This window comes from Phocoena sinus, chromosome 11, assembly GCF_008692025.1.
Source record: "Phocoena sinus isolate mPhoSin1 chromosome 11, mPhoSin1.pri, whole genome shotgun sequence".
NCBI classification, from domain to species: domain Eukaryota; kingdom Metazoa; phylum Chordata; class Mammalia; order Artiodactyla; family Phocoenidae; genus Phocoena; species Phocoena sinus.
Genome location: NC_045773.1, coordinates 29,639,256 through 29,666,496, shown reverse-complemented (window position 1 = coordinate 29,666,496; position 27,241 = coordinate 29,639,256). Strand labels below are relative to the sequence as shown.

General features: G+C 42.2%; 1 protein-coding gene across 6 annotated transcripts in view; it reads right to left on the bottom strand.

Annotated features, from left to right (window-relative positions):
• FHIT (fragile histidine triad diadenosine triphosphatase) overlaps positions 1–27,241 on the bottom strand; it is a 1,483,533-nt gene that overhangs the window by 249,757 nt on the left and 1,206,535 nt on the right. For all 6 annotated transcript variants that reach the window (XM_032649510.1, XM_032649509.1, XM_032649512.1 and 3 more), the window contains 2 exons: positions 25,140–25,285; positions 22,670–22,699 (listed from right to left, as the gene is read on the bottom strand). In XM_032649510.1, coding sequence (XP_032505401.1) covers positions 22,670–22,699; positions 25,140–25,285 — 176 coding nt within the window. The remainder of the gene's footprint in view (positions 1–22,669; positions 22,700–25,139; positions 25,286–27,241) is intronic.

The following is a 27,241-nucleotide window of genomic DNA, read 5'->3' as shown; positions in this document are numbered from 1 at the left end:
AGCAGATAGATACTTTAGTTTCCCAGACTTGAGGCTCATCCAACCCACTGCTATCTTGTTATTCCCCACCAAGTATCTTTTTTCTCACCTCAGTCTCTTCCTCATTATTTCAGTGGGTCCTGAATGCTTTTCTGAATTAAATTCAGACAACACACCCTGGCTCTTGGGTATCTTTATGAATAGACTCCAAACCAGCTAATGAGGCACCCATCTCCTTGCTGCTCTTTACATGGACATATGTCAGCCAGGACACTCAACTCACTACTGCCGTATCCATCCCTAAGCTAACGCCTGTCCCTTTGCTTTACAAGTGATACAGAGAAAGAGGAACACACAGAGAGGGAGAGGGAAACACTGGGTCCTGAGGGCACTGAGTCCCTGGATCAACCCATACCTGAAGTCAGAAACTTTACCTGGACCCTTTAATTATGACTCAATAAATCCTCCATTTCCTTTAGGTAGTTTGGGTATGCTGCCATGTGCACCTCAAAGAGTCCTAACACAGGCAAGAAGGAAATGAGGAAAAGGGGGAAAATGATAAGGAAGAAAACGGAGGCAGAAGAAGGGAAATGAGAGATTTGTCCCAGGTCATAGGACTAGCCAGTATGGGATAAAAATACAGAGCATGAAGACCAGAGTTTACTCTCTTTTCCCTCCTACTCCCCTACAATTATAGTATTATTATTCATTTCTACACATAGTTACTTTGAAGCTAAGCAAATGAGAACTGGCCTGCTATTAAGAACCCACAAATACAAGGCATACATCAGCCTTGAGTAACTTGTATTCTGTTTTCCTGGTGTTGTACATTTAAGAATTGCTTTCGTAATTGAGCTTCCCAAAGGGGATACGGATGCCAGTTTTAACTTAAAGAAATACTAATGCTAAAATCAATTTGTAGAATTTTTCAGTTGGATCGATGGATGTCGTCTCCACTAAAACCAAATTATTTCCCTACTTAGGCTTCTTTGTAAGTATGTACCAAGACCAATCAGGATTTTTAGGGAGCTGCTACAAAGGCATTATTTCCAGGGACTGGATCAAGTAGCCAATGATCAAAACATAAGGTAAAATCTATTTCATCCTTGAATGCAGAGCACCTCTGTTTTATTAAACACTTACTAGAGTTTTTACATAGAATATGATGCTGTGTACCTCCCTATATTCTTCATCTTCCAGATGGTTTCACAATGCCGTGTGTGTAGCACAGCGAAGAAAGGCACCACAAACAGGTGTTATCTGTGCAACAGACAATGACGGCAGCCTAGTCACAGAACAGAGAGAACCTGTGAAAATCACCACCACAACTTTGCAACTGTGTCAGCAGTAAGGACCCAGGCCCCAAATATGACAATGGGACTGAGTATGCTTCTGGATGCAATGGTGATGAGTCTGCCACACAATTACTAACTTTATTCAAGCTGATGTTATGTTTCCTTTTCTTTTTTTTTTTTGCATTTTATTTATTTTTGGCTGTGTTGGGTCTTCGTTGCTGCACGTGGGCTTTCTCTAGCGGCGAGTGGGGCTACTCTTCGTTGTGCACAGGCTTCTCATTGCGGTGGCTTCTCTTGTTGTGGAGCACAGGCTCTAGGCACTCTGGCTTCAGTAGTTGTGGCACACGGGCTCAGTAGTTGTGGCTCGTGGGCTCTAGAGCGCAGGCTCAGTAGTTGTGGCACACAGGCTTAGTTGTTCCGTGGCATGTGGGATCTTCCTGGACCAGGGCTCAAACCCGTGTCTCCTGCATTGGCAGGCGGATTCTTAATCACTGTGCCACCAGGGAAGTCCCTAGCTGATGGTATGTTTCTTTAAAGACTGGATTTAATGATTCAACTTCTAAAAGTCCAAGTTATTAACGAAATGACAGCTGGCTAAAAACTGAAAACAAACACATTTAATCCTACTAGTGGCTGCTGTCCCTGATGCTTCACACAGGCAATTCATCATCCTCTCTTTTTCTTATAGAACAGCTTCACTAAAAGGGAAAATTCTCTTATATCCCAAGAACTTCCCTAACCACCTGAATCCACAGTCTTTACTTCTTACCTTGAACTTAATGCTTGGTCCTTAAGACATGCCTCCTTGCATTTTTGGCTATTTACGCACATTTCATATCCTTCCTACAGAATTACACATCCCTGGAAGAGGTATTGAGTCTTACAGAGCTTCTAAATCTGAAGGTTAGAACAACACCTTACAAAGGACGTTACTGTTCAAAACAGGCTCTTTTAGGTTAGTAGTTGATCATTTTCATTCTTTAAAGATAAAACTGCTTACGTGTGGGGCTGTATTTCAAAAGTGGTATGAATATTTTAAAACAATATCAATGTGAGCGTGGAATGCATCTTTAATTTAAGAGAGGCGTCTAGGGCTTCCCTGGTGGCTTAGTGGTTGAGAGTCCGCCTGCCCATGCAGGGGACACGGGTTTGTGCCCCGGTCCAGGAAGACCCCACATGCCACAGAACGGCTGGTCCCGTGAGCCATGGCCGCTGAGCCTGCGCGTCCGGAGCCTGTGCTCCGCAACGGGAGAGGCCACAGCAGTGGGAGGCCCGCGTACCGCAAAAAAAAAAAAAAAAAAAAAGAGAGAGAGAGGCGTCTACTCAGCCTGTGAAGGGGGGAATTTATGACATCTCAAACGCCAGTTTACAAAGGCTCCTCTACCTTCTCAACTTAGAAAACGTTACCTGAGAGAGTCTTCTCTGTAAAGAAAACCTTCAGATTCCATTCTCCTCTGCCCCAGACAATGAAATGTTTTGGTTTAAAAGCTATTGCTGGGAGCTGAGCTTATTAGCCACATTACGATGAGGTTGGGGCTACAGAAACCAGGCTGTGTGAGCGGATTCAGTCGGACTCTGTCAACATTTTGTCAGTAGATAAGACGTCATGGGTCCAGGTTTCTGTTCAGCTGTGCCTCTGACTGGATTCTAGCCCTTGAGCAAGTCACTTTTTTTCCTGAGCCTCAGTCACCTCACCTTTTAAATAAAGATCAAAGTCACACTTCACACAATGTTGGAAACATAATAATAACATTGACAGTGTTAATAGTTAAATGATAATAGCTAACATCTCCTGAGGCATACATAGGCTAGCCACTGTGCTAGTCCTATATGACCCTTACCTCTTCTGATCCTCAGAACAACTTTACAAAGCCAGGCATCCCATATCTCCCTTTTACAGATGCGGTAACTGAAGATCAGAGATGTTAAACAACTTGCCCAAGGTCACACAGCTAGTAAGGAGTAGAACCAGGATCTGAACCGTGGCATTCTGGTTACAAAGCCTTACCCCTGTGCTATTCTGCTCCACGCAAATAAGTTAAAGTATGTGATGTGAAGCACTTTGTTTTTTATTATTATTTTGTGTGTGTGTGTGAAGCACTTTATAAACTGTAAGTTAGTACAAAAAAGTAAAGTATTATTAATACAAATAGATGCTCATTATGGTTTTTAAAAGATGAGGTAACCAACAATTCCTTTAGTGAAAGCACACACACTTCTCTCAGTAATACTGACAAGCCACTGTCAGAGAAACAATTAGAATTGAATTAGCACATCATCACAAAAGAAGTTCCAATGACATCACCCCAACCAAAGAACTTGCTCTTCCCTGGAGTTTAGAAAGGAAAAAGAAAAACAAAAAACCATGGTTCATCTGACAAGAGGAACATCTTGCAGCTCTGGCAACGCGAAGCCTCTGAAAGAAGAGGTTAAGGAAGGTGCTTCCACTGCAAACCCTAAGTCCAGCATGAATCCCACAGAGGGATTCACACCACAATGCCAGTTTCCCAAGCATCCTTCCATAAAGCCTTGTCGTATCAAACTGGATCCCAAAAGGGATATAAAGGGGCAGACACCGATGAGGTACAGCACTGCTGGTCCAGGCTCCAAGGGTCAGTGATGAAGCTCATTAACGGAACAGGCTATTTTCCAATCCTCCCTTCAACTTGTTTACTCACTAAGTTACTTTGACACCACACCTGTTTCTGTACTAGCCTGGAAGCCTCCACAGCACAGCAGATGGCAGAGTGTTTGCATAACAAATGTTCTCAAGGGTCAGCCTGTGGAAGTGCCTGCGGGGACTGCTGCAGGTGGGACAGGAGGGGCGGCAGGGACCCTCTCCTGGGGCAGCAGCAGAGCCATCAGTCCCAGACTTTGCTGGAGAAACATCCCACCCCGTACAGGCCGAATAAGTGTGAGCTCTGAATGTTCCCAGCTCTGCTCTTCCTTCTGACAATCCTTTCCAGGATAACAAAACTCAGTGGCTATAAGAGCAAGCTACAAAGGAAATCTAGTGGGGACATTAAGAATATATATATTAAAAAAGAACAAAACCACATCAAATTTAAAACTTAACTTCAAACACAATTCCAGCTAAACTTCCAACTTTGCTCTCTTAAATTTAACTGAGGTTTAACTCTCTTAAGTCTAAACTCTTTGTAACTCTCAAATCTCAATTCCTAACTCTCAAGTTTCTTAATTCTAATTTCAAGTCAAGCTTAGTCTCTTGAAGACGGAAGTCAAATTTAACAGCTGATTGGAATGAGTTCCTGTGACTTGTGAGCCTGGTTTAAGGTCACACCTAGTCTTCAGAGGTTAAGAAAAGCCCTACTTTCTCTTATGCAAATTTGACATCAGAATAATGTCCTATCTTGGCTGCACTGTGGAAGAAATAGTTGCTCAATCATGCAATTTGCCATTTTTTAAAGAATCCATGATGCAAGGAATGTAACGTAAAGCTCCTCAATGGAGCAAACACCCATCTCAGGGGCCACACTTTGCAGATGACCTGCGTGTCAGGAGGGAATATCCAGCTCACCCCCTTTCCCCAGTGACACCTGGTAGACTTCACTGTTTTCAACATGAAGAACTAGTTCTGCACATTTAGTTCCATTTGACTAGTGAGTCAAGCTTTGTTGCTTGGAAACCAATGAGCTTGCCATTAGTAAGAATCTGGGACCCATTAACAGGGTAACTTGAGGGGACTGAAAATAAACTGAAATCCACTATAATTCCTCTCCCAGGGTTTCCTCTGATTCTCTGATCAGCCTTCCTTCACGCAGGGGTGATGGTAAAACTAGCGGGGTGATGATGACAAAGCAAGTGAGAAAAATGCTTTGAGGGCAGGGACCACATCTCCATGCTCCCTGCTGTCCTCACAGAAACTGGAAGAGAAGCTGGCCTGTAGCGGCTCGCAATAAGTAATTGGTCCTTACCAATAGAGTGCACCAAGCACTGTGTACCAAGTTCCCCATTCGTGGCCTCCTGGAAAACTCACAGAATCCCCTGCAGGAGGGAGTCTTTTTCTTATTTCAATTTCACAGACAAGAAAACAAAGGGAGGGAGAGTCAAACCACTTGCCTAAAGCCACACAGCTAAGAGTGAAGGGAGCTGGACTCAATCCTGAGAGCAAACAATTCTTTTAAGTGAGGGAAGTATTTTTCAAACTCACATCTCTCAGATGGGGAGGATGTGGCTCTTTGGGACCCACTGAAGTGGAAGACAACAATTCCGGTAAATTCAGTTGAGCAGTCCTTGGACAGGAGTTAGGGGGCCAGGAGACCCCTGAATTAAATGCAACATTGTGTACGTACCTGGATTTTTCCACAGAAAATGCTCATAGCTTTCAGACTTGAAAGATGCTATGACCCCTCCAACGTTTAATGAATCAGCTTCTTTTCATTAAATCACGCTGCTAATTGTCACCCCCAAAGAGCCCTAAGGGCTCTAAGTGCATTTTGTATGCCTGCTAGAAGGGAAGTGACTAGCGTGAAAGTTTGGTGGGTATTAGATACGAGAACAGTCAGTCTCTGCAAACACCCCAGATGTGGAAAGAGCCCTCAGAGATCATCACTTAATTAAGAATATTCAGAGTCAGAATGGCCATCATCAAAAAATCTAGAATCAACAAATGCTGGAGAGGGTGTGGAGAAAAGGGGACACTCTTGCACTGCTGGTGGGAATGTGAATTGGTTCAGCCACTATGGAGAACAGTATGGAGGTTCCTTAAAAAACTGCAAATAGAATTACCATATGACCCAGCAATCCCACTACTGGGCATATACCCTGAGAAAACCAAAATTCACAAAGAGTCATGTACCAAAATGTTCATTGCAGCTCTATTTACAATAGCCCGGAGATGGAAACAACCTAAGCGCCCATCATCGGATGAATGGATAAAGAAGATGTGGCACATATACACAATGGAATATTACTCAGCCTTAAAAAGAAATGAAATTGAGCTATTTGTAATGAGGTGGATAGACCTAGAGTCTGTCATACAGAGTGAAGTAAGTCAGAAAGAAAAAGACAAATACCGTATGCTAACACATATATATGGAATTTAAGGGAAAAAATGTCATGAAGAACCTAGGGGTAAGACAGGAATAAAGACGCAGACCTACTGGAGAACGGACTTGAGGATATGGGGAGGGGGAAGGGTGAGTTTTGACAGGGCGAGAGAGAGTCATGGACATATACACACTAACAAACGTAGTAAGGTAGATAGCTAGGGGGAAGCAGCCGCAAGGCACAGGGATATTAGCTCGGTGCTTTGTGACAGCCTGGAGGGGTGGGATGGGGAGAGTGGGAGGGAGGGAGACGCAAGAGGGAGGACATGTGGGAACATATGTATATGTATGGCTGATTCACTTTGTTGTAGAGCAGAAGCTGGCACACCATTGTGGGGCAATTGTACCCCAGTGGAGATGTTTGAAAAAAAAAATAAAAACAAAAACAAAAACAAACAAACAAACAAAAATATTCAGAATTCACTGCCTTGTTAGCATTTGTTCTCAGTGACATCTAAAAGCAACTCTATTGACAACCAACTGATCTTGGGGATAGCTGACACCATAGGACCCCATATCATGGATTAGATTCGGTGGTCTTCAAAATATGAAAAGGAGACAACAAATTGCACTTTAGAGCAGTGCCTGTCAACAGGGTCTTTCTAAGTATTTCACTTTCTGTGATCTTCGTCTGCGGCAAGAACACCGAGGCCTAACGCTCTGTACTTGGGGAAGCCGCCCTCGTGCTCAGCAGACATAGACTGAGACTCTACTATGTCCCCAACTGCAATAAACCACTTGTAGAAAACCACGCTGCGTACACAGTGAAAGGCACCGATGATTCCTTACGGGGAGGACGGCACATTTCTTCCAACTCCTACAAGGTTTCCAGAAAGGAGAGGAAGTACACAGTTATTCCAGAATGCCCAGACTCCAGAGAGAAAGGTAAAAGAATAATGCTGTTTCACAGAAAGAGAAAAAGAAGAAGAGGAGAGGAAGAAAAAGAAGCTGCGGCAGCGGCGAAAGCAAACTTTTCCAACTGTAGAATCCAAAATGGAATGAGACAGCTGTTAAAAAGTAAGCTAGCTGTCACTCGAGTCACTTTACGTGGATTTACACGTGAGCTAAACTTAAGACTATAAAACACAGAAGATGGGTAAATACAAGATGACTGTACTAAAATACAAAGAAACAAACACGTTTAGTCAGTGCGTGACCCTTTAAAGCTAGTATGTTGATGATGCTGTTTACGGGGAAGAATGTGATGTTCACAAATCAACTCATCACAAATTACACGCTTACCAGGTCTATTAACGTAATCTATTAACGTAATGACCTTGGGAGTTGACTCAGGGTCTCCCTTAACCTAACAAGCATGCTGAATATAATCAGTTAGGTCGGCATTTAAAATTACAATTTATCTAACGTATTTCCCCCACCCAATTCCTGTCTCCTCCGAAGGCTCAAGAAACTGTTGGGTGATCAGTAGGTGCCCTTAACGCTATGGCGCTCTCGCGCGCGCACACGCGCGCTCTCTCTCTCTTTTAAGCATTTCTGTTACAGATAATTTATTAAACCTTAAATTTCTTTCCTATTTGTAAGTTTCAGCAAAATTTAGTCAGGTTTCAACACTGAGTGTCAAGGGATAATTAGGACAGTTAGCAGTAATTTATCATTCCTCAGCTGGGTTTTCAAGCTTCCGTTGACTGCGTGTAGAAATCCGTTAGCCAGTTCTACACGGATCACTAAGAAATCTCCTTTATCTTTGTGCAAACTGCTTTTGCATTTAACTGAAGTGAGCTGAAAGATGAGCCTAATCCATTCCTGAAAATCTAGCCACCAGTATGTGTGTCATCCGACCACGGCTGAGGCCGGGGCTTCAGATGAACTAGTGTGTTGCCTAATGGGTGGTACGCTGCCACGGGCAGCTTTTTTCCCACCTGCTACGGCTTAGAAATGCAAACCAAGCGGTCTGACTTCAGGTTAGACCTTCAGAAAATATGCACAGGAATCTATGGACCGGCCAACAGTACATTTTACTGAGCAAATATTGCCTCACACAGAGTCCACCAAAGATGAAAAGCCTGGAGAAGGCAGGGACAACAGCTCTGCACCACTTCTGTGCAGGAGGATTTTATCATGCCTGAGCTGAAAAGGGAGGACCTTGTGTTCTTTCAAGAGACTCATTTACTAGATGGTGAAAAATGAATGGTCTGGGTAATTTCATTTCAAATTGACTTATTTCTAAATGGGGGAAAATTGACACTGGGTGAAGAAAGTAAAAAGCAAGTCTCTGGGAAGAGCCAACTAGCCTCAGGCATAACCCAATTATTTGAACACAGAAGGCAGGGTGCAAGGTCACCCAGGAAAGTCATTCCTTGCAATGAATACCTTCCTTTTCCCCTCCCAACAGACTCTCAGAAAAGTATACACTGACACGTATTTCCGGTTTATTTCTGACACCCAAAACCTAATCAAAGTTCACTTTTAAAAAATCTAATAGTTATTCGCAGTTAGATTGCACAGCAAATTAAATCATAAATTTCTCTATCCTATCCCTGGTTGCCACGTTCCTAAAATACAACTTTCTTCCCTCTGGCACTCTATTTAAGTCTCAGAGGCCAGGCTTGAAAGCAAGTTATGGATTTAATAAGTTGCTAATGTGGCCACAGTAATTGTTCTGAGCCATATTTATGACTTTATTGGATCTTACAACAATCAATAATCCATCGATGGGACTTCTCTGGTGGTCCAGTGGTAAAGAATCCGTCCTGCGATGCAGGTGACGTGGGTTTGATGCCTGGTTGGGGAACTAAGATCCCACATGCCACGGGGCAACTAAGCCGCGCGCCACAGCTACTAAGCCTGCGGCGTGCCGCAAACTACAGAGCCCGCACGCCACAACTAAAGACCCGACAGAGCCAGAAAAAGAAAAAAAAAAATCCATCGATGTCCCTGACTCTGGGGTTTTCTCACAGTCCACAAATGGGGCAGTGGATTCATTTTTAATGTACACACTTAGCACTCCCTCCCTGAGAGAGTCCTGCATATATTAATAAAGGCCAAGAAATGAATGGCATTGGTGTGCATACCTTACCTGAAGAAACAGCTGCAGGATAAGATTTAACATGAAAAAGAAGGGGAAGAAGAGACTAACAGGGCCCATTTTGTACAGCACCACTATGGTTAAAGTTAATGGAATTACTCTGTGGTCATGTACCAAAGGGAAGTTTTGGAAGTTAAGTTCTGCTAGGGCCATTGATTCACAGACTTTCGCTCAGAGATTCCCATTGGCATGTGGTGAGTACTGCAGATAGGCAGAAGCACTTCGGAAACTGTTTACTCAAACTGCCCGTTAAGCATATTAAGGAGTAACAATAACTGAATATTTTAGAGTACATCATCGAATTGAGGATGTTTTCCATTGGAAGCAGCAGGAAATTCAACTCTTCCTGAATGAAACAATACGGGAACTTTATTAAATCACCTAAACAAAAAGTCTAGACGTAGCGCAGTCTTCGGGGCTGGTTAATTCAGCAACCCAACAATGTCACCGAGGATCCAACTTCTTTCAATCTCTGACATGCTGGCCGCAGCATCTGGTTCATTCTAAACCAGGTTGCCCTTGGAATCCTAAGATGGCTGCCAGCAGCCGTCAGGGTTACTGCTTCCCTATTTATCAGCAGTAGTAGAGAGCAGAGAAAGCATCCCGTCCCACAGTCCTCCACGATGCTGGGAACAACTGTTCCTGAAGCCGAGAGAATCCTACACTCTAAGCGAGAGTTAGGTCAGAGTTAATTAAAGTCATCACTGTGGCAGAGAGCTGGCTTAGGCTAGGGAGGGGCAGCCTGTGGACCAAACGTGGCTCACCGTGTGCTTCTGCAAATACAGTTTGATTGGAATACAGCCACAACCATTTGTACAAGTTCATTTACATATCTTGTATAGCTGCTTTTGTGCTGCGAAGGCAGTTATGTAGTTGTGACAGAGACCGTCTGGCCCTCAAAGCCTAAAGTGTTTACTATCTGGCCTTTTATGAAAAAATTTGCCAACCCCTGGATGAACCAAACAAGGTTAACACCTGGAACTAGAGATGGATTCAAATGCATCCTAGCTCCTTGGCCGCTAAATAATGGAGTGTGGGGAGTACGTTGGGGAGACAACCAGCACCCAGAATAGACATAAGACCAAATTATTCAAGTTCCTAGAAACTTAAAAACCAAATCGATTTAGGGGACCCATCATATTGAGCACATGTGAAATATCGTCTGTCCTTAGAATATAATCCGAACAACAAATACATTTAAAATAGAGTTAAAACTCTTTACAGCGGTACCGTACTTATACTAGTAGAAATACTCTCCTGTCCACCTCTTCAAACTTATCTTCCACCACTTCTCTCTCCACCCCAAAGTCCTGCCATGTGGTCTTCAACAGTCTCCTAGATTGTGCCAAGCTCATCTCTGCTGCTGTTTCCTCTGCCCAGAAGCTCTTTCTTTCCCAGCTCTTTACTTGGCGGGAGCCCTGTCATTCCTCAGGTCTCAGTTTACAGGTCACCTCTTTGGTGGGCCTTTTTTTGACCACCCTACCTACAGCAGCCATACCGCCCCTATTCCGCTCCCTCCCCCCATATTATCCCCTTTCACTGCACCGCTTAAGCCTTTCTAACACCTCCTCAAAATCTGCAATTATTTTATTCGCTCACTTTCATGCAGAGGAAGACAGACAATGACGTGAGAGTCATTCCTTGGCTGCCCTTCCTCCCACTGTACCCCAGTTCCCAGAAGTGCCTGACACATAGTAGGTACTCAGTAAACACTTAACTGGTAGGAGGAATTCGTATGAACTCCACAACGTCTACAACTTGCTCAGTCTTCCTCTCTTATAGCCCTGATTTCAATGACTATCCTTAAAGACGGACAAGGACTACGCCTCATTCTTCTTGTTCTCCCAGGGCCTGTGACAATACTTGGAACATGGTAGGCATTGGCCGAATAAATTAAAAAATGAATGCTAGATATAAAAGCATGAGCAGGCAGGATGCTCATTTCCTGGGAGACAGGAACAGGGTACTTTTGGCAGTAAGAATTCTCATCCTTGACCACAGATCAGAGCTGTTCCAAACTGGAAGAAGCTACCTTACAGCACACTGCGTTCCCAGGTGTAGGGGAAGATGAAAGACCGATTTAAAGGCTACAGAGGGGGAATCATTTGCAGAAGAGAAGGTACTACATGACTTCCAAGATCACTTGCCTCTCTGGGATTCTCTGAGTCATCCCAAGGCTCTGAGTTTCTTCCTGAAGAGTTAGCTTCGTCCCTGGTCATGTGATCGCAGAGCTGAGCTTGGAATCACATTGATTCCTTGCAAGACTAAAGAGCTTCCTCAAAATTATACTGCTAGAACCTGATTGCATCTGGGAGTTTATACCATTTATAACCAACAGATGAACTGAAACACAAATAAAAGGCCCTGTTGGGTTGTTTTTCAGGGCAACGGTCTAGAAAGTATGACAAGAAAATATTGTTTTCAGGGAACAAGTGCTGATACACAGACCCTAGGGTGGGAGATTTGAATGTGAACATTAGGGTAAATGGATTTCACCACGAAGTCAAAGAATATTGGGTGAGTTCACTTTGCTCATTCACTGTTGTCTATTCTTCTAAACCACTTTGGCAAGGTCAACATCCTCAGCAACTTCAGGTTTATTTTTCAGGTAACATCAGGAACAAGAAAAGCTTATTCGAAAGAATAAATACAGGGGAGAGAAATGTGGGCTTTCATTACCAAAATGCAATAATATTATCTTTATGTTGAATGAGCCCAGAGGGATTTCAAACCATGATTTTTGTCCTTTCCCCCTGAGGTTTGGGATTAATCTGATTCAGAAGGCTTCTAGCAATTTGCATCTCTATTTCCCTGACCTTGGTGGATGAGCAGCTTCTCTAGAGAGGGGATCTGCTATGAGACTACAGGTATAGGATTGATGCCTCATGACATGTAAAGTTAAAATCTCAAAATTACCCTTTCCCAGTGCTAACATACTTCACAAAGAAATGGGGGGAGAATTTCTCACTGTGTTTGGCCCGAGGGCCATTACAGATTCTCACCAACCCAATGTTTTTCACTCAAATGTCGTTAGGGAGGTCATTATTCTAATTCTTCCGTATCTGTGGCTCTGCAGGTTGCCACGACTATTATTCATTAACCTGCCTTCCATCTCACCCAGGCTTGGTCATCACACCCTTAGTTTTCCAGCTGCATTTTGAGTTTTGATAATTACTCCAGTAATGGCTTTGGCATGGGCAGAGAGGAGGCCCTGAAAGGAACTGGATAATTCCAGATGAATTTGGGAGTTAGAATCAAGTCTAGGTCATCTCGACCAAGAATCAAACCGTATTCATACAAGTAAATAAAACAACAGTTCATAAATCTGGGTTACCACCAGAATCAACTGCAAGTCTAAGTCATCTAGACCAAGAATCAAAATGTATTTATATAAATAAATAAAACAGTAGTTCATAAATATGGGTAACCATCAGAATCACCTGTGGACTTTTCTAAAACCATTTTTTATGGGCCCCATCACCAGAGATTTGAACACAGGAGGTGTGAGGACTAGTTATATGCTAAAGACAAAGACAGAACAAAGAACGGACAATCAGAGTCATTTCCCAATGGAAAATTCTTCTGATGGGACCCCCGTGAAATAAAAATTATAGAGATTGTTCCTGTATTTTCTTTACAAAATATAAATAATATAATAGAAAACCAGGAACGTATTAGGTATGTAGTGAAAGGCCCCTGGGTTTCCTTGACACCCCTTTGTGTGCTCCTTCTTCTTACTGCCTCATTCTAGAGGCATCCCGACCCTATGTTGTCCATTTCTCTAAGCAATATATAGATCCATATTTTTTAGACTTAAATAGATAGGCTATAAGTAACCCTCTTTTGCATTTTATTATTTCTGCTGTGAGTACTGAAACAAAAGTTTGCAAATTCATCTGGATCTGTTTTAGCTGAAGTGTCCAGTTTCAACCAAGCGCACATTATTTTAGGTACTTTTCACTCCCCGTTCTGTATTTAAGGTGTATAATGCGGTCTGTAACAAACAGCTCATCTATGAAGACTGAAGTGACCACTCATATTTAATTAAAACTATTGAATCCTTGTCCCACGATTCATTGGACTGAGTTTAGTTACTTATTTTTTTTTTTTTAAATGGATATTTTAGACAATTATTTACATGTCACAGGTTTAAAACTTTGAACTTGAAAGAGTTACATGGAGTTAGAAATTTTATACATAATGTCTTAGGCCTGAAACATACACAGCAAAATAGTGAGAGAGAGAAGTGTCTTCAGTGATTATTTACTGAAAACCTAGTATTTCACAGCAAAATGACAACAGTGAGTCACTGCCCTTACTATATCAACAGAGGCAAGAAGGTGATTCTGAATAATAATGCCTGTAGCATTTTAGGGTCTACAAAGCACTTTGCCTTTCACAGGATATTTGATTTGACAGTGATTAAATAAAACCCCCAAACTCTGAGTATCAGGTAGAAAACACAGTTCACTGAAACCTGTAACCCACTGACGCTAAGAATGCATCTGTAATATTTGCCACATTTTGTGTCATGGATCTCAAAATAAATTTAACAGCCAAATATCCACTTCGCTCTATGTCAGGGCCTCCAATTACGAAAGGGATTTGTTTGGTAGCACTAATGAAACATTAAACACTAAAACATATAATTCTGCTGTAAATTGACATACACCAATAAAGCAGCATTTAGGTTAGTTAACCTTCACCTGTACAATAAAAGTAAAGAGGGAGTCCTCTGGGTATTTTTAGATGGAAGACACATTATTCTAAGCAGAGAAAAATAATGCAGAATGAACCTGTGTTCAGGGAGACAAAATATTTACAAAACCTCTCCTTGTACATCTTTTTCTACGCTTACTGGGTGCAAGGTGTTTTTAGGAACATCTAGCCAGATGATATAATGGAAAGTTGGGCTTTCAGACAAGCCTGGGTTTGAATCCCACCTCTCCTGTTTGTAACTTGTGTTGTCATTGTTGCTGTTGTTGATAAGTGACTACCTCCATAAACCTTGGTTCTCCCAAGTGTAAAATATTAATGCCCAATTTTGAGAATCGTGAGGATTAAGTGAAACTTATAAAACTAATAGTAAATATTTATTGAGACTTTCCTGTGTGTCAAGTGTTATTTTAAAGGCCATTTACATGTATTTCAGTCCATCTGATTGTCACAACACCCCCTAAGGGGCAGGATACTATTAAGGCCCCCATTTTATAAACTTTATAAATAGATGCTGAGACTAGGAAAGGTTGACTTTTGCAAGAGTCATAGAAATGACAGGTGATGGTTCTGGGAATGAAACCAGGCCGTCTGGCTCCAGAGTCCTCCCTCTTCATCAGGACTTTAGTTCTGAAGATCACATTTCCCCTTCATCCTCACTCCATCTCCAGCATCCCCCATCAGGCCCACCTAAGCTGCCTGTGAGTTTGAGAAAACAAGGATAAAATAAGCAAATAGGAACGGGAGAATAACAGGGAGATTAGTTAATGTTTCTTTCAGTGCTTTGATCCAAATGGCATTATGCAAATCAAAATTAACCAATTAGAAATGGAAAAACTCAATGATTTGATAGTTACTTAGAAGAAGGCTTGAGGGTTTAGTATGAGAGAGGACGTTTCCCACAGGGGAATGACAGGGTCATCTTCCCTTCTCCTGCCTAGAGAGCCAGGGACCAGGGGTTTTGCCTCCAAATCACCAGGAGGGGAAGGAGAGTCAGAGATGCGTACCTGCCAAGGGGAAGAGTGGGCTTGGAGGCATCCACTCCCACCTGTACACCCAAACCCATCCCCTGAGCACCAAAGATGATTTTGGTTTACCAAACTCAGGCAAACTGGGTTCACTTTCAGAGCAGAGATGCAAATTATAAGGCAACTGCACAAGATAAAAGCTACTGTATCCTGAAGATACTAATTCTTCAGCAGTAAATACAAGAATTAGCTATAAACAAAGGCAAGACACTTTTCTTCATGGCTTTAATCAAAGGATAAAAGTTCTCTGGCAAATTAAAGCTCTCTTGAACTTTCTTTCCAGATGAAAATAATAAATACCAGTCAAGTAAAATCAGTTCGATTTTTAAGATGTCGGTTTCTCCTTTCTCTGCACAACAAATATTAGGAATACTTTTGGATTGAAAGCAAGCCGCTATGTGGAGATTCCTCCACATCTTGTCACTTCTTTGCTAAGTGGCTTTGCACTGGAGTGACGTGTACACGAACATCACTTACAGTGCCTGTTTAAATGCAGAGTCCCGGGTCCCACATCAGACCTACTGAACCAGCATAGGGGGCAGATCGATTTCTGTTCTACTGAAACCTATTTCGAGTAATTGTGAAATACACTGTTGACTCAGGAGCACAACTTACCCGTTACCACTGAGGGGTACAGCAGATGTTAAAAGTACCTGGGCGGAGATTTCTCACCCCAATTAATAAGGCAGATTTCTGAATGCTCAAGTGGTCAATTTAATAAAAGTTCAAACTAGTTATTCAAACTACACAAGAGATATGATCAGATGAAAGTTTTTTTTTTTTTAAGAATTTAAGCTAAAAGGCAATAATTAATAGTGAGAGAATTTAGTGTATAATTAAGTGAACTAGGCAGGGCCACAAACAACCTCTATACCACAAACATTCTCCCTAAGTGACACCTTAGCCTGTCTTAGGGACGAGAAAACTGAGAGTAAGATTAAAATTAAGAAACATGCATAAGGTCCTAGGGAAAAGATGTGGTGGGTTGGGCGTTCTATTCACATCTTCATATCAGTTTCCTCTCACCATCACTCAATACATTTGATAGGATTTCCCCCATTTGAAAAATGAGGAAATGAATGTTCAGAGAGGTTAAGAGGCTGGACCAAAAGTCACACAGCTAATAAATTAGCAGAGCTAATACTCCTAGGGAGCCTCTGACTAATGTCAAAGTGTATTAACACCTGGACTTTGAGAGCTAAAGTGTCCTCTAAGTTCATGAACTGAAAAGATTACCAAATCTCCTTGTGGGAGGGACCGAAGAAACTCCTCAGTGAATGGAAGACTTTGTTTTTTTTAATTTTTAAATCACAGTTCTTTAAAGAATTCCTTTCCTTGTTCTTCCCAAAGCAACCAGAAAAAGTAATTGCTAATGTATCAACAGTAAATAAGAGACACTTCCCACTACATTAACACTATAAAATTAAATATGTAAGTAGAGGAGTCAAGCACCGTAAACAGAAGAGTGTAAGCAAACATAATTTATAAATAGTTCTTATAAAATTCTAGATTACCTGCCTGCCATAAATCTCTCCCTTTAATATAACCTAAAGCACTCTCCCACCCAAAGACACACGTAATAATTGTTCTAAAAGCTCATATTAAACTTAATCAGTAGCATCCCTTTTAAAGGACTGAACATTGCCTTAATGATTTGACTAGCTGGAATTACATTTTGGAGTACGATTTGGGAACTTGATTAGTGGAAATTCTGGCCTTTGTCAGTGATGCCAAAATATGGGAGATTCCTGATAGAAATTCCAGAAAACCCACACCTCTGACTGCTCACTGAAATACTAGGACATATCATCTGCTTCTTCATGTTAACTGAAGTTAGAAGCTTAGAAGTATTTGTTCTGTCATGGTAAGTACCATTATCATCTCCATTTTCCTCCCCACACTGCCCAAGAGAGCCACGGTACACAATGGTAAGATGCAGGTTCTCACGAAGCTTACATTCTCCAGGGACTAAAGAAATAATATGAGTACAGGGAAAAAAAAAAGTAACACACAAACAAATAAAAGACAGTGAAGAGGGCCTTGAAGGAAATCAAATAAGGCATGGGCAAAAAATGTTGCCTGCCATTTTAGTAAACAAAGAGTGCTGCCTGCCATCAAGCCGTCAGCCAGGGCAGCAGCGGCCCCTACAGTGCACCCTGAGGACAATTCAAGTTGGAGAAAAACAGGATACTGGCCTTAGATAGTAAAGACGCAAGTCAAAGGAATAATATCAATGAGCTGAACTCTTGCATCTTCCCATAGAAAAGCACTGAAAAACCATTAACTTGAGATGTCTGTTTTTTTGTGATTATCTTTAATCTTTTGATGTTTGACTACATTTTTTTTTTTTTCAGCAAAACTCCTATATATCCCGGTTCCTCTTTGACCTCTTGGGAACAGTCCCTCAGAGCTCTCTGAGAGGCTGTCTTCCCAGGCTAACGTCCTCAGTAAGGTCCCCGAATAAACACAACTCACAACTTTTAGGTTTTTGTCTTTGTTTTTAGTCGACCAAGGCAAACGGGATAGGAAGTAAAGGGTTTAGGAGGGCTACTCAGAGGGGAGGGGCTGGTCAGCGAAGGCTGATGACCCAGCGACATGTGGCTGTACAGGTACATGATAATATGGATATGCATATGGTGATTATATGGCTGAGACCAGAAGAAAGGGATCATTTCTCAAGCCCGCAGGATATCAAAATTGCTGCAATAATCACCTGGTGGACAGCAGTGCCCTCCTCCTTTTAGACTCAAACGGGAGAGTTAATAAACAATCGAGAAATAAGAGGTCACATTTTTAGGGCTTCCCTGGTGGCGCAGTGGTTGTGAGTCCGCCTGCCGATAAATTTCGGTATATACATACAATGGAATACAGTTCGACAATATAAAGGAATTTGCATACAAAAGCATGGATGATCATTCTGAGTGAAAAGAAGCCAATCACAAAAGACCACATATTATACGAGGCCATTTATGTGATATGTCCAGAACATGCAAACCTACAGAAACAAAAAATAGATTAGTGGTGCTTAGGGCTGGGTTGATGGGGAAGTTGGGGGTTCGTGCCCCGGTCTGGGAAGAAAGATCCCACGTGCAGCAGAGCGGCTGGGCCCGTGAGCCATGGCCGCTGAGCCTGCACGTCCGGAGCCTGTGCTCCGCAACGGGAGAGGCCACAGCAGTGAGAGGCCCGCGTACCGCAAAAAAATAAATAAATAAAAGAGGTCACATTTTTAGTTTGATATTTCCCTTTCGTTACAAATGCCTTACTGAATAAGCTAGGCCACCCTTGTTCTTTGCAAAGAAGAATTCAAAGCCCACAAAACAAAAAAGCCCTAAAGGGGTGCCACGTTCAAGAGGCTTGCTCAGTGGTGCACTTCCGCTAACAACAGCAAGGGAAGGGATCATTGCTGGGCTTATTGCTCTTACCACCCAACATGAGACAAAAACGGTTTAGGGCCCAGGCGTCAGGCGGGACACCGAGAGCCAGACACAGAAGCAAAGAGAAGGAAAAGAGTCACTGCCCTTTCCGTGGCAGGCCGTCAGATAGTGCCTCATAATGTTCAACTGTGTGAATTTCAAAATCTGAAATGCTTACTCATGATTTGTAGCTTTCAAAACCTGGCCGCTAAATACTGACCATGTGGCATTGAGGCAGGAGGTAGATGGGCCCCAGGCTAGCCATTGACAACCAGCCTCCTGTTCACACTTCCTGGGGTGAGAAGAAGATGGGCTTCAGGCGGACATTCATTATCAGCCCCTTGTTTACATTTCCTGAGGCAAGAGACAAACTGGCTCCCGACTGCATATTTATGAGCAGACTCCTCTCTGTATTTCGAGATCTGCACTTTGATATAAGAAACAACAACAGGAATAGGGTAGATAACCGGTCTCTGTATTTCGAGATCTGCACTTTGATATAAGAAACAACAACAGGAATAGGGTAGATAACCGGACATTGGACACTTTTATGGCAGGGACAGAGAGGGACTAAACTCTGCTAAAGGATCAAGAGGTCATACATTTCCCATCCTTGAGGCAAGGGAAACATCGCACATGCGCAGAAAGGCTCCTTGCGGGTCAAAAGGAGGGGGCACACCCCATAATACGTGATGCTAAGGCCGTCCTATAGACCTCTGGGCTGAAATCCACCTTGGAAAAACGTTGCACACGCACGTTGGGGAGGGTCCTAGAGCAGGGCAGGTGTGGAAAAAGAAACCAGGTAATTGGCCAAAGGTAAACGAACACCCGGAAGAACTGTCCTATATGAATGACCTAACCACCTCTTTCCTGGCTTCTCCTCATTCGGGAGGACGCCCACACCCTTCCTCTCCGGTGTGCATCTCTGCCTTGCTTCTGTCCTAACTAAACAAACTGTTTCTCTGTGTGCTCTCCCGCCTGTTGTTGTGCTATGTCTCTAATAATAAACTTGTACCTGTTTTTACAGTTTTTGCTTCCGTGAGAAATGCATTTTTCACTGGGGACAAGACCCAAGGTGTGTGGTGGCCAGGCTCCCCGGTTTTCATCCAGGCTCCCCAGGTTCAATTCCTGGGCAGGGGATTACGATCTCGCTTCACACCACCACTCACTACTGCCTCTCGGAGATTAGCTTTACTCCCTGGAGGGGCTGACTCCTGGCTTCCTTGGGTCAAGGTTATGTGGCCATCACCACCTACTACTTTATCACCATAAAGCAGCAAGGCTGGTAAATATTTACATTCTGAGAAGACTCATGAGGCGTGCTTGTTAACAATGAAGATTCCCAAGCCCCAAACACAAAAATTCTAAATCAGGAAGTTTAGAATAAAAACAGAATCAACCTTTTTATTAAAGTAATATCAAAATTAATTCTCAGGTAGGTAGTATAAGAATAGTGGGTAGGTAGTATAAGAATCACACTTAGAAAACATAGACAACTTGTGATATGTAGACTTGGTCTAAAAGGACAGTTTTCAAAACTTTGTCATCCACTGAGGTTTTCGTTTTATGTACAGCTGACCCTTAATACTTGGGGGTTAGGAGTTGCGACCCTCCCTCGAAGTAGAAAATCTGTATAATTCAGAGGCAGCCCTCCATACACGCAGTTCTGCGCCTGCAGATTCAACCAACCACTTATCTGTAGTATTTACTACTGAAGAAAATTCCTGTATAAGTGAACCCTCACAGTTCAAACTCCTGCTATTCAAAGGTCACATGCATATGGATATTTTCTTTTAGCCATTTAATATTACACAAACGATTTGAGATGGCCCTGCTAATTCATATGGGGGAAATTAGGGATCACATAGGAAACAACTGAAAGATGTTCAAAAGAACATAATCTGCCAATTAAAAAAAAGAACTGTAAAAAAAAAATCAACTTAAGCTAAATTACAATGGCAGTGATAAGAACCACATTCAACAACTTATATATGAGTGCCATACTCCAAAAATTACTCCATCACCCCACCATCAAAGCTAACAAAACCATTAAAAATTTTGGCCCGATCATTGGGACATGAAAAAGTAGTCAGTACTAGAGTCAGAGAGTCTACAGCCATGGTGCTCAACCCTGCTAGACTTGGTGTTTGTTGGGATTTTTTATTATCATTCTTAATTGAGATGTATTTCAAATAACATAAAATTTACCATTTAAAAATGTACGATTCAGTGGGTTTTAAAAATATCCATAATGTTGCACAACCATCACCACTAATTCCATATTTTTATCACCCTAAAAAGAAACTCTTACCTGGTAGTAGTCGCTCTCCTTCCCTTCTTCCTCCAGCCCCTGGCAACCACTAATCTACTTTTTGTCTCTATTCAGTGCCTGCTTGTCTAGGAAAATGCCCCGTTTAGATTAACGTCCCATTCAGATTCCCAAAATAAAATTTTGAGATCATATAACCTATATATTCATATAAAATTTCAGATATGTTTATGTTGTGCAGAGTATCTCTGCATGCCCCTTGACATGGTTTGAATTTCTCCCATGTTACTAGCTATGCCTCTGCAGCGTCACTTTCAATGGCTGAAGGAATTTCATCAAATAGATACTGCACAAAGCACCTAACTAATCTGGTGGTGTTGTCATTTATATTTGAATATTGATTTTTTAAAAAATCTAGTGGGACTTCCCTGGTGGTCCAGCGGTTAAGACTCTGCCCTCCCAACGCAGGAGGCCCAGGTTCGTTCCCTGGTCAGGGAACTAGATCCTGCGTGCCCCCGTGTGCCGCATAAGACCCGGTGAAGTCAAATAAATAGATAAATGAATATTCTTTAAAAAGAAAAAAAAAATCTAGCAACCAGGTTTAAACACTTACATTTTGTATTTCCAAAACGAAGCTACCGTATTACACCGTTTTGTTTGCTTTTTTTTTAGCATCGGCATGTTTAGAAGCCTGGCATGGAGGTGGGGGAAAGCTGTGAAGCCCCTCTGTCCTTATCACACTGTGTGTCTGGAGCGAGGCTAGCTCTTTTTTATCATAAGGAATTTGGTGGCAATCTCTATAGGACATTTGCTCCTCAAAAGTATCTCCCAGAGATTCTATTATAAAAGTCCCACGGTTGCTATGTTAAGCATTAAAACCATACGCAGACGAATATCAAAAGAGGATGATGTTCATTTGGCATTGTTTGGTACCAAGCATTACCTTACGCACTCACAGTCAGTCTCAAAGCCATAAAATCTTATTTCGCAAAATGTAACATAAGCACCCCAGTTAGACTTGCTTCAGATTTCTAACACGAAAAAAATGAAAAGAAAAAGAATAAAAAGGCCTCTTCTATGATTTAGGTGTAGGAACTAACTGCACAGGCATTTGCATTTGTATGAAGGGGGCCGAAACTCAGCTTCAGAATCAGCCAGGATTTTATTCTTTTCTTTTACTTTATTAGGGAAGCAGAGACTATGCTGATAAATCTTCCTTCCGTCTTCTGGCACACTTAAAAACTCACTTTTGAGCTCCACTGGCTCCATTATGTTGAACTTTGGTATTAAGTACGAAGGGAGGAAAAGAGTAGGTGTGTGGGTGGAAAGGAGGAGAACAGAGGGAAGCAAAGGGCCAGGAGTGAAGGGACAACCATGGGGCCACCGTATCTGTGAGCCCTCCACTCAACAATGGCAAAGCAACAATATACAGCGTAGAGAACCGGAAGGCTGCCACAGAGGCGCAGGCTTAACAGGAGACCCGCCAATGCACATGCGGCATATGTCCTGTTTCCTAGACACTACCTCCCATGAGCTCGTTTGACTTCCGTTTCTGTTTCAGAACTCCATGATTTAGTTTCTGTTTTAGCATTTGAACGATAATAATTTTACTACAAAAGGTAAATGTCTTGTAAACGAATGTGAAACACATTGCTTGGCAAAGTTTACAATGTCACGATTTATAGCTCCAACACCAAGGCTCTCTCCGACCTCGAAGATAACATACTGAAGGAGGAATGTGCTCCAAATGACTTTTTATTAGTTGTGATTTTATATATGTGTGATTAGATGTGATTTTTTGTTAGTTCTTGTAACCGCCCCCTATTAATTTGCATGCACATAATAAGCACTCACCTTCACAGTTTGTCCGGCTTCGGGGCCATCCTAGAAATAGGGGGAAAAAAAAAAAAAAGACAGAGGTGAGAACATAGATGGTATCTCCTGCTTATTCAGAAATATTGCCTGTTAATAATTTAGATCCAATTTCATTGTGTGTTCATTTATAGTTTCCTCATGGGGACCATTTGCTTCGAAGGTAGGGGGCCCCATAGTTCTCCATTTCCGCTTGAGAGTAAAAAGTTATGTATAAAAATGATATAAATTATCCAGTGAGTGAACCCCTTTCCTACTTTTCATGCTCTTTGCTTTTGGCTATGGTTTTAATTGCATTAAAGGAAGACTGGAAATACTTGGGGAGGTGAAGTATCACACCTTTTGGTTATCTTTAAACCAGATGTAGCTTAATTAATGCCTGATTACTTGAAGTCTCTCCTCAGGAAATTGCTATAAACATAATCCATTAAGCAAGAAGCAAGAATATGGGCTGTCTCATGTAGAAGGAGCACCCAGAGTGGGCCCTTTCTGGCTCTTCTGACCTTGGGAGAAAAGGTGCAAGTGTTTATTGTAGCTGAGCTCTTTTCCCATCCTGGGTCCTTCCCTCGGCTTTCTGAAGCCCAGCTGAACTACTTGCTTAGCTAAAAAATAAGCAAACTCGCCAAGTCATCAGCCACAATACAAAGCAAAAGCAAGTAAGTGCTCAGCTGGTTGGGAACAGCATAACATGCGACGTTTCTACGATCAGAAATTTCAAAATGGAATGACAACTCTGAAAATTTAGGTTAAGGCTTTCTACTTCTAAGACCCAAACTACTTGGGGTGAGAATTCTTGCCCTGCTATGGCGACGATTAAGCAGACCTGTGTACCCAGTGGTTTTCAAACTTGGAGTCTCAACCTATTAGTGGGTCATAAAGTCAACCTGATGGGCTGTGACCAGCACTGAAGACAAAAGAAATCAGATAACAGAACAAAAACTATTAGACTGTACAGAATAGGTAAACACTGCTTTGTGAAGTTTCTGTTTCCTTTATCTACATGTCTGTAGGGGGAGAGGGGAATATATGATTGTGAAATAAATATAAATCTTACTGTACGTTAAAGTTTTAAAAAGTTTGAAAACACATATATGAAAGTACTCTAAGTGCTTTATATAATAGCAACAGTTTCTACATTTTTTAACATCAGTTTCTATACTTTTGGAATTAAGTTTCTAGCAAATCATGTTAGATAACCAGCACTGGCCATTTCCTATGTATGTGAATTTTCTTCTAGTATTCCATTAAACACTGACAGATGTCTTCACCCAGTTGCCTTCATTTGGTCTCTCTGGAAACATGATTTGCAGCATCAGCTTAATAAACCCACCCTGAGCTTAACTACCTGCCTGAAGGTGACTCAAAGGGGTTAATACACAATACACACAGACAGACGGACACACACACACACACACACACACACACAACCCCCCCCACACACAGTATTTTACAAGGAAGTTTAGATACTCTTGACACAGACATGGTGGCAAAAGTTTTTTTTAAAGAATGCAGATGAGGGAATTCCCTGGTCATCCAGTGGTTAGGACTCCATGCTTCCACCGCACGGGGCACAGGTTCAATCCCTGGTCGGGATACTAAGATTCCGCAGGCCGCATGGCGCGGCCAATAAATAAATTAAAAAAAAAAATGAAGATGAGCATTTCTAGTCAGAGTCTTTCACGACCTGAAAACAGTGGCCTTCTCTATCTGTTCTCTTTTAAAGTCTACGGTGGAGAGCTGAGGAGGGTAGAGGGAGGATGATAAATATCCAGTTTGCCTAAAGCACTGAGCACAAGGTCTTGCATCATGAAACCATCCACTTCTTTCCAAAGGGTTTTTGGAGAGTCATCAAATCTCAAGGCCACACAGGTCTTTAATTATGTATAGATACCCGAAGCTCTTTCCATGGGCGGTAGGAAGGGGCTCATGGTATATTACTACCTGAAGATTCAATCAATTCCCACAGCTGATGACCCACCGCCGACCTCCTCCTCCCACACTGACAAGCATTGGCTCAGACTCGGCCTAGAGATCTCTAGTGATTGGGGGTCTAGCTTCTTTACCAGGAAGGAGGCCACAGTGAACACTCAATCAATCCAGCTTCATACCATAAGCAATCCATAATCAATCACTGAGGCTTGAATTAAAAAGGTCAGCCTTGTGAGGGCGAGGCCCTACCTAACCTGCATATCTCTATTCCCCTAGAAATAGAGCAGGGCTCAAAACATATTTCTCCTGGAATCAAAATGACATGTCCAGCCCCAGTTCCAGTAAAAGATCTGGAACGTCTTCATGCTCATCACATACATCGCACGTCCAGTACTCCCAGCTGCTTGGTCAACAACCCTGCGCGCATTGCCTCCGCTGATATCCCACCCTGTTCACCAAGTCCACGTCGGGGCCTTGTGGATGGTAGGGTGGCCCTGGATGAGCGAGCTATCTGTGCACTCACCTGCACGGAAAAGGTGAGAGAGGTGCCCTGGAAATGCTTTTCCACTGCCGTCCCGACTCTCTGTGCTGCCAGAAACAGGTCGGCCACTTCATCGGGATGCAGGTCTCGGAAGCGCTCCACTGGCCGGAGGGGACACACGAGGACATCTGCAGTGAGGTCTGTTAAGGTACACTCTGCTTGCTTTAGGGACCATTTTTACCAAGAAGTTTATACCCACAGGCTTGAATCCCCTTGGCCCAGGGCCTGAACTCCCAAAGGCTAAGGAATAAAAGAACAAATATTTACCAATCACTGAACTCCAAGGAATTCAAAGACAGCTTACAAACATGGTTCATTATACCTTAAAGGAGAAGCTATGGCGCACTGAAGAAATTCTCTTAAGAGAAAAAGACATCAGTGTTCAGAGAGACTTAAGTGCTGGCTGAAATAATTAGGCCACGAGGCAGGATCTATGCTGGACCGTTATCTCCTGACCCCTATTCTCAAGCAGCCAAAGGCCCTGGGTTGGAAAAGCAACTGGAATATTCAGTTGGTTTTTCTAGAAAGAGCATCACAATCAAAACTTTAATTTCAATATCTCTGTAGAGAAATATGGAATCAAAAGACAATAGTATTTTATTTTTAAAAGGAGTATAGAGATTCTGAAAATGGTTCAGTGAGCTTCATTTATAACAAGGAGATGTGCCACACAGTCAAGCAGTTGATGACAAGCATTCCTCAAACTGATTATTAAGAATTCAAGAAGGCAGTTGAAGGTAAATCATTAAGTTAAAACAAGGGGTGTCTGCTTGTGCGAATGAAGCCATCTTAATGTATTCTATTAGTCAGACAAATCAACATATTTACATTATTGGTCTGAACAAACAACAAATTCTAGAGAAAAAGGATGCAGGTTTGATCATTTGTTGGTAGCAAACAAACATTCAGCGTCCCATCATCAATAACGTTTCAGTCCCTTTTTGTATTTGAACTCATAAGTGTATGGTATACACCTATAGACGTGGACACATACATGTGTGTACACACACAAGCTACATTAATTTTTGTTCCGTTTTCAGGTACCAGCAGGAGAAAAAAAGCTAATGTTCTTTTCTGTTTCTTTCGTTTTTCTTGTTTTAAAAGAGCATGCTTCTGCTTTGAGCCAAGCAGCTAAGGGGCATAATAAAACCACAAGTCTACAGTTGCTAGTCTCACCAGAACATCAAGTATTTTAGCCCACCATACGAGTGGTAGGACTCAGGACCCAAGGGGATATGCGCTGAGCTCAGCTGGGCGGGCCTGATTTCCATAAGACAGGGGGGAAAAGAGAGGGAAAACGGATTAATTTTGCTCATAATCAGGAAATTTATGTCAACGGTAAACTAGGAAAAGGAGTATTTGTTTAACCTGAGTTCATTTTTCAAGGGAGGCCTTTACCCACAGGGCATCTGATACTTAAAAAGATAATTATCCTTCTTTGGCAGGGCTGCTTTATTATCACGGGTCAATGAACCATTTAGAAATGGAGAATTTCCTTTCATTTCCTCTGAGCTGATTGCCAGCCTCCACTCCCACTGAGTTGCTTTTTTTGCTGTTAAAAGAGCCCTTTCCCCATCTTCCTCCTCCCCGCTTTAATTTACACCCTCCCTTAGGCTCTGACTTCACCAAACCACAGCAAGATGACAATTTTGCAAGCTTCCAACAATATTCATAATTACTGTGGTTGGCTATGTCTGCACACAGCAACTAGGTGGAGAAGGGAATAACGTTCTATTGAAACAACTGCTTACTGTGAAAACGGACGGAATGAATCTGGCAATCTTTGTGTCTAACGTTACTTTAGTAATATCAATGACATCTGAAAGGTTTTTTCCAATGCCATAAAAAACTGTATCTTATTACCTGTCCATTTTCTTACCCGGTGCTAAGAATCAGCTTGACCCAAGTTTAACGAATCAAACTGTTTATGGAACGGAACCAAAATGGTTGAACGTGTGAGATGTTCTATCCTGTACATACCTAACCGCAGGGTGATACATCACATACGTTTTTTACTGTAACTGAATATTAGTATAGAAATATAACATATCACAAAAGATTTCAACAGCTAAGCACATTCCCAT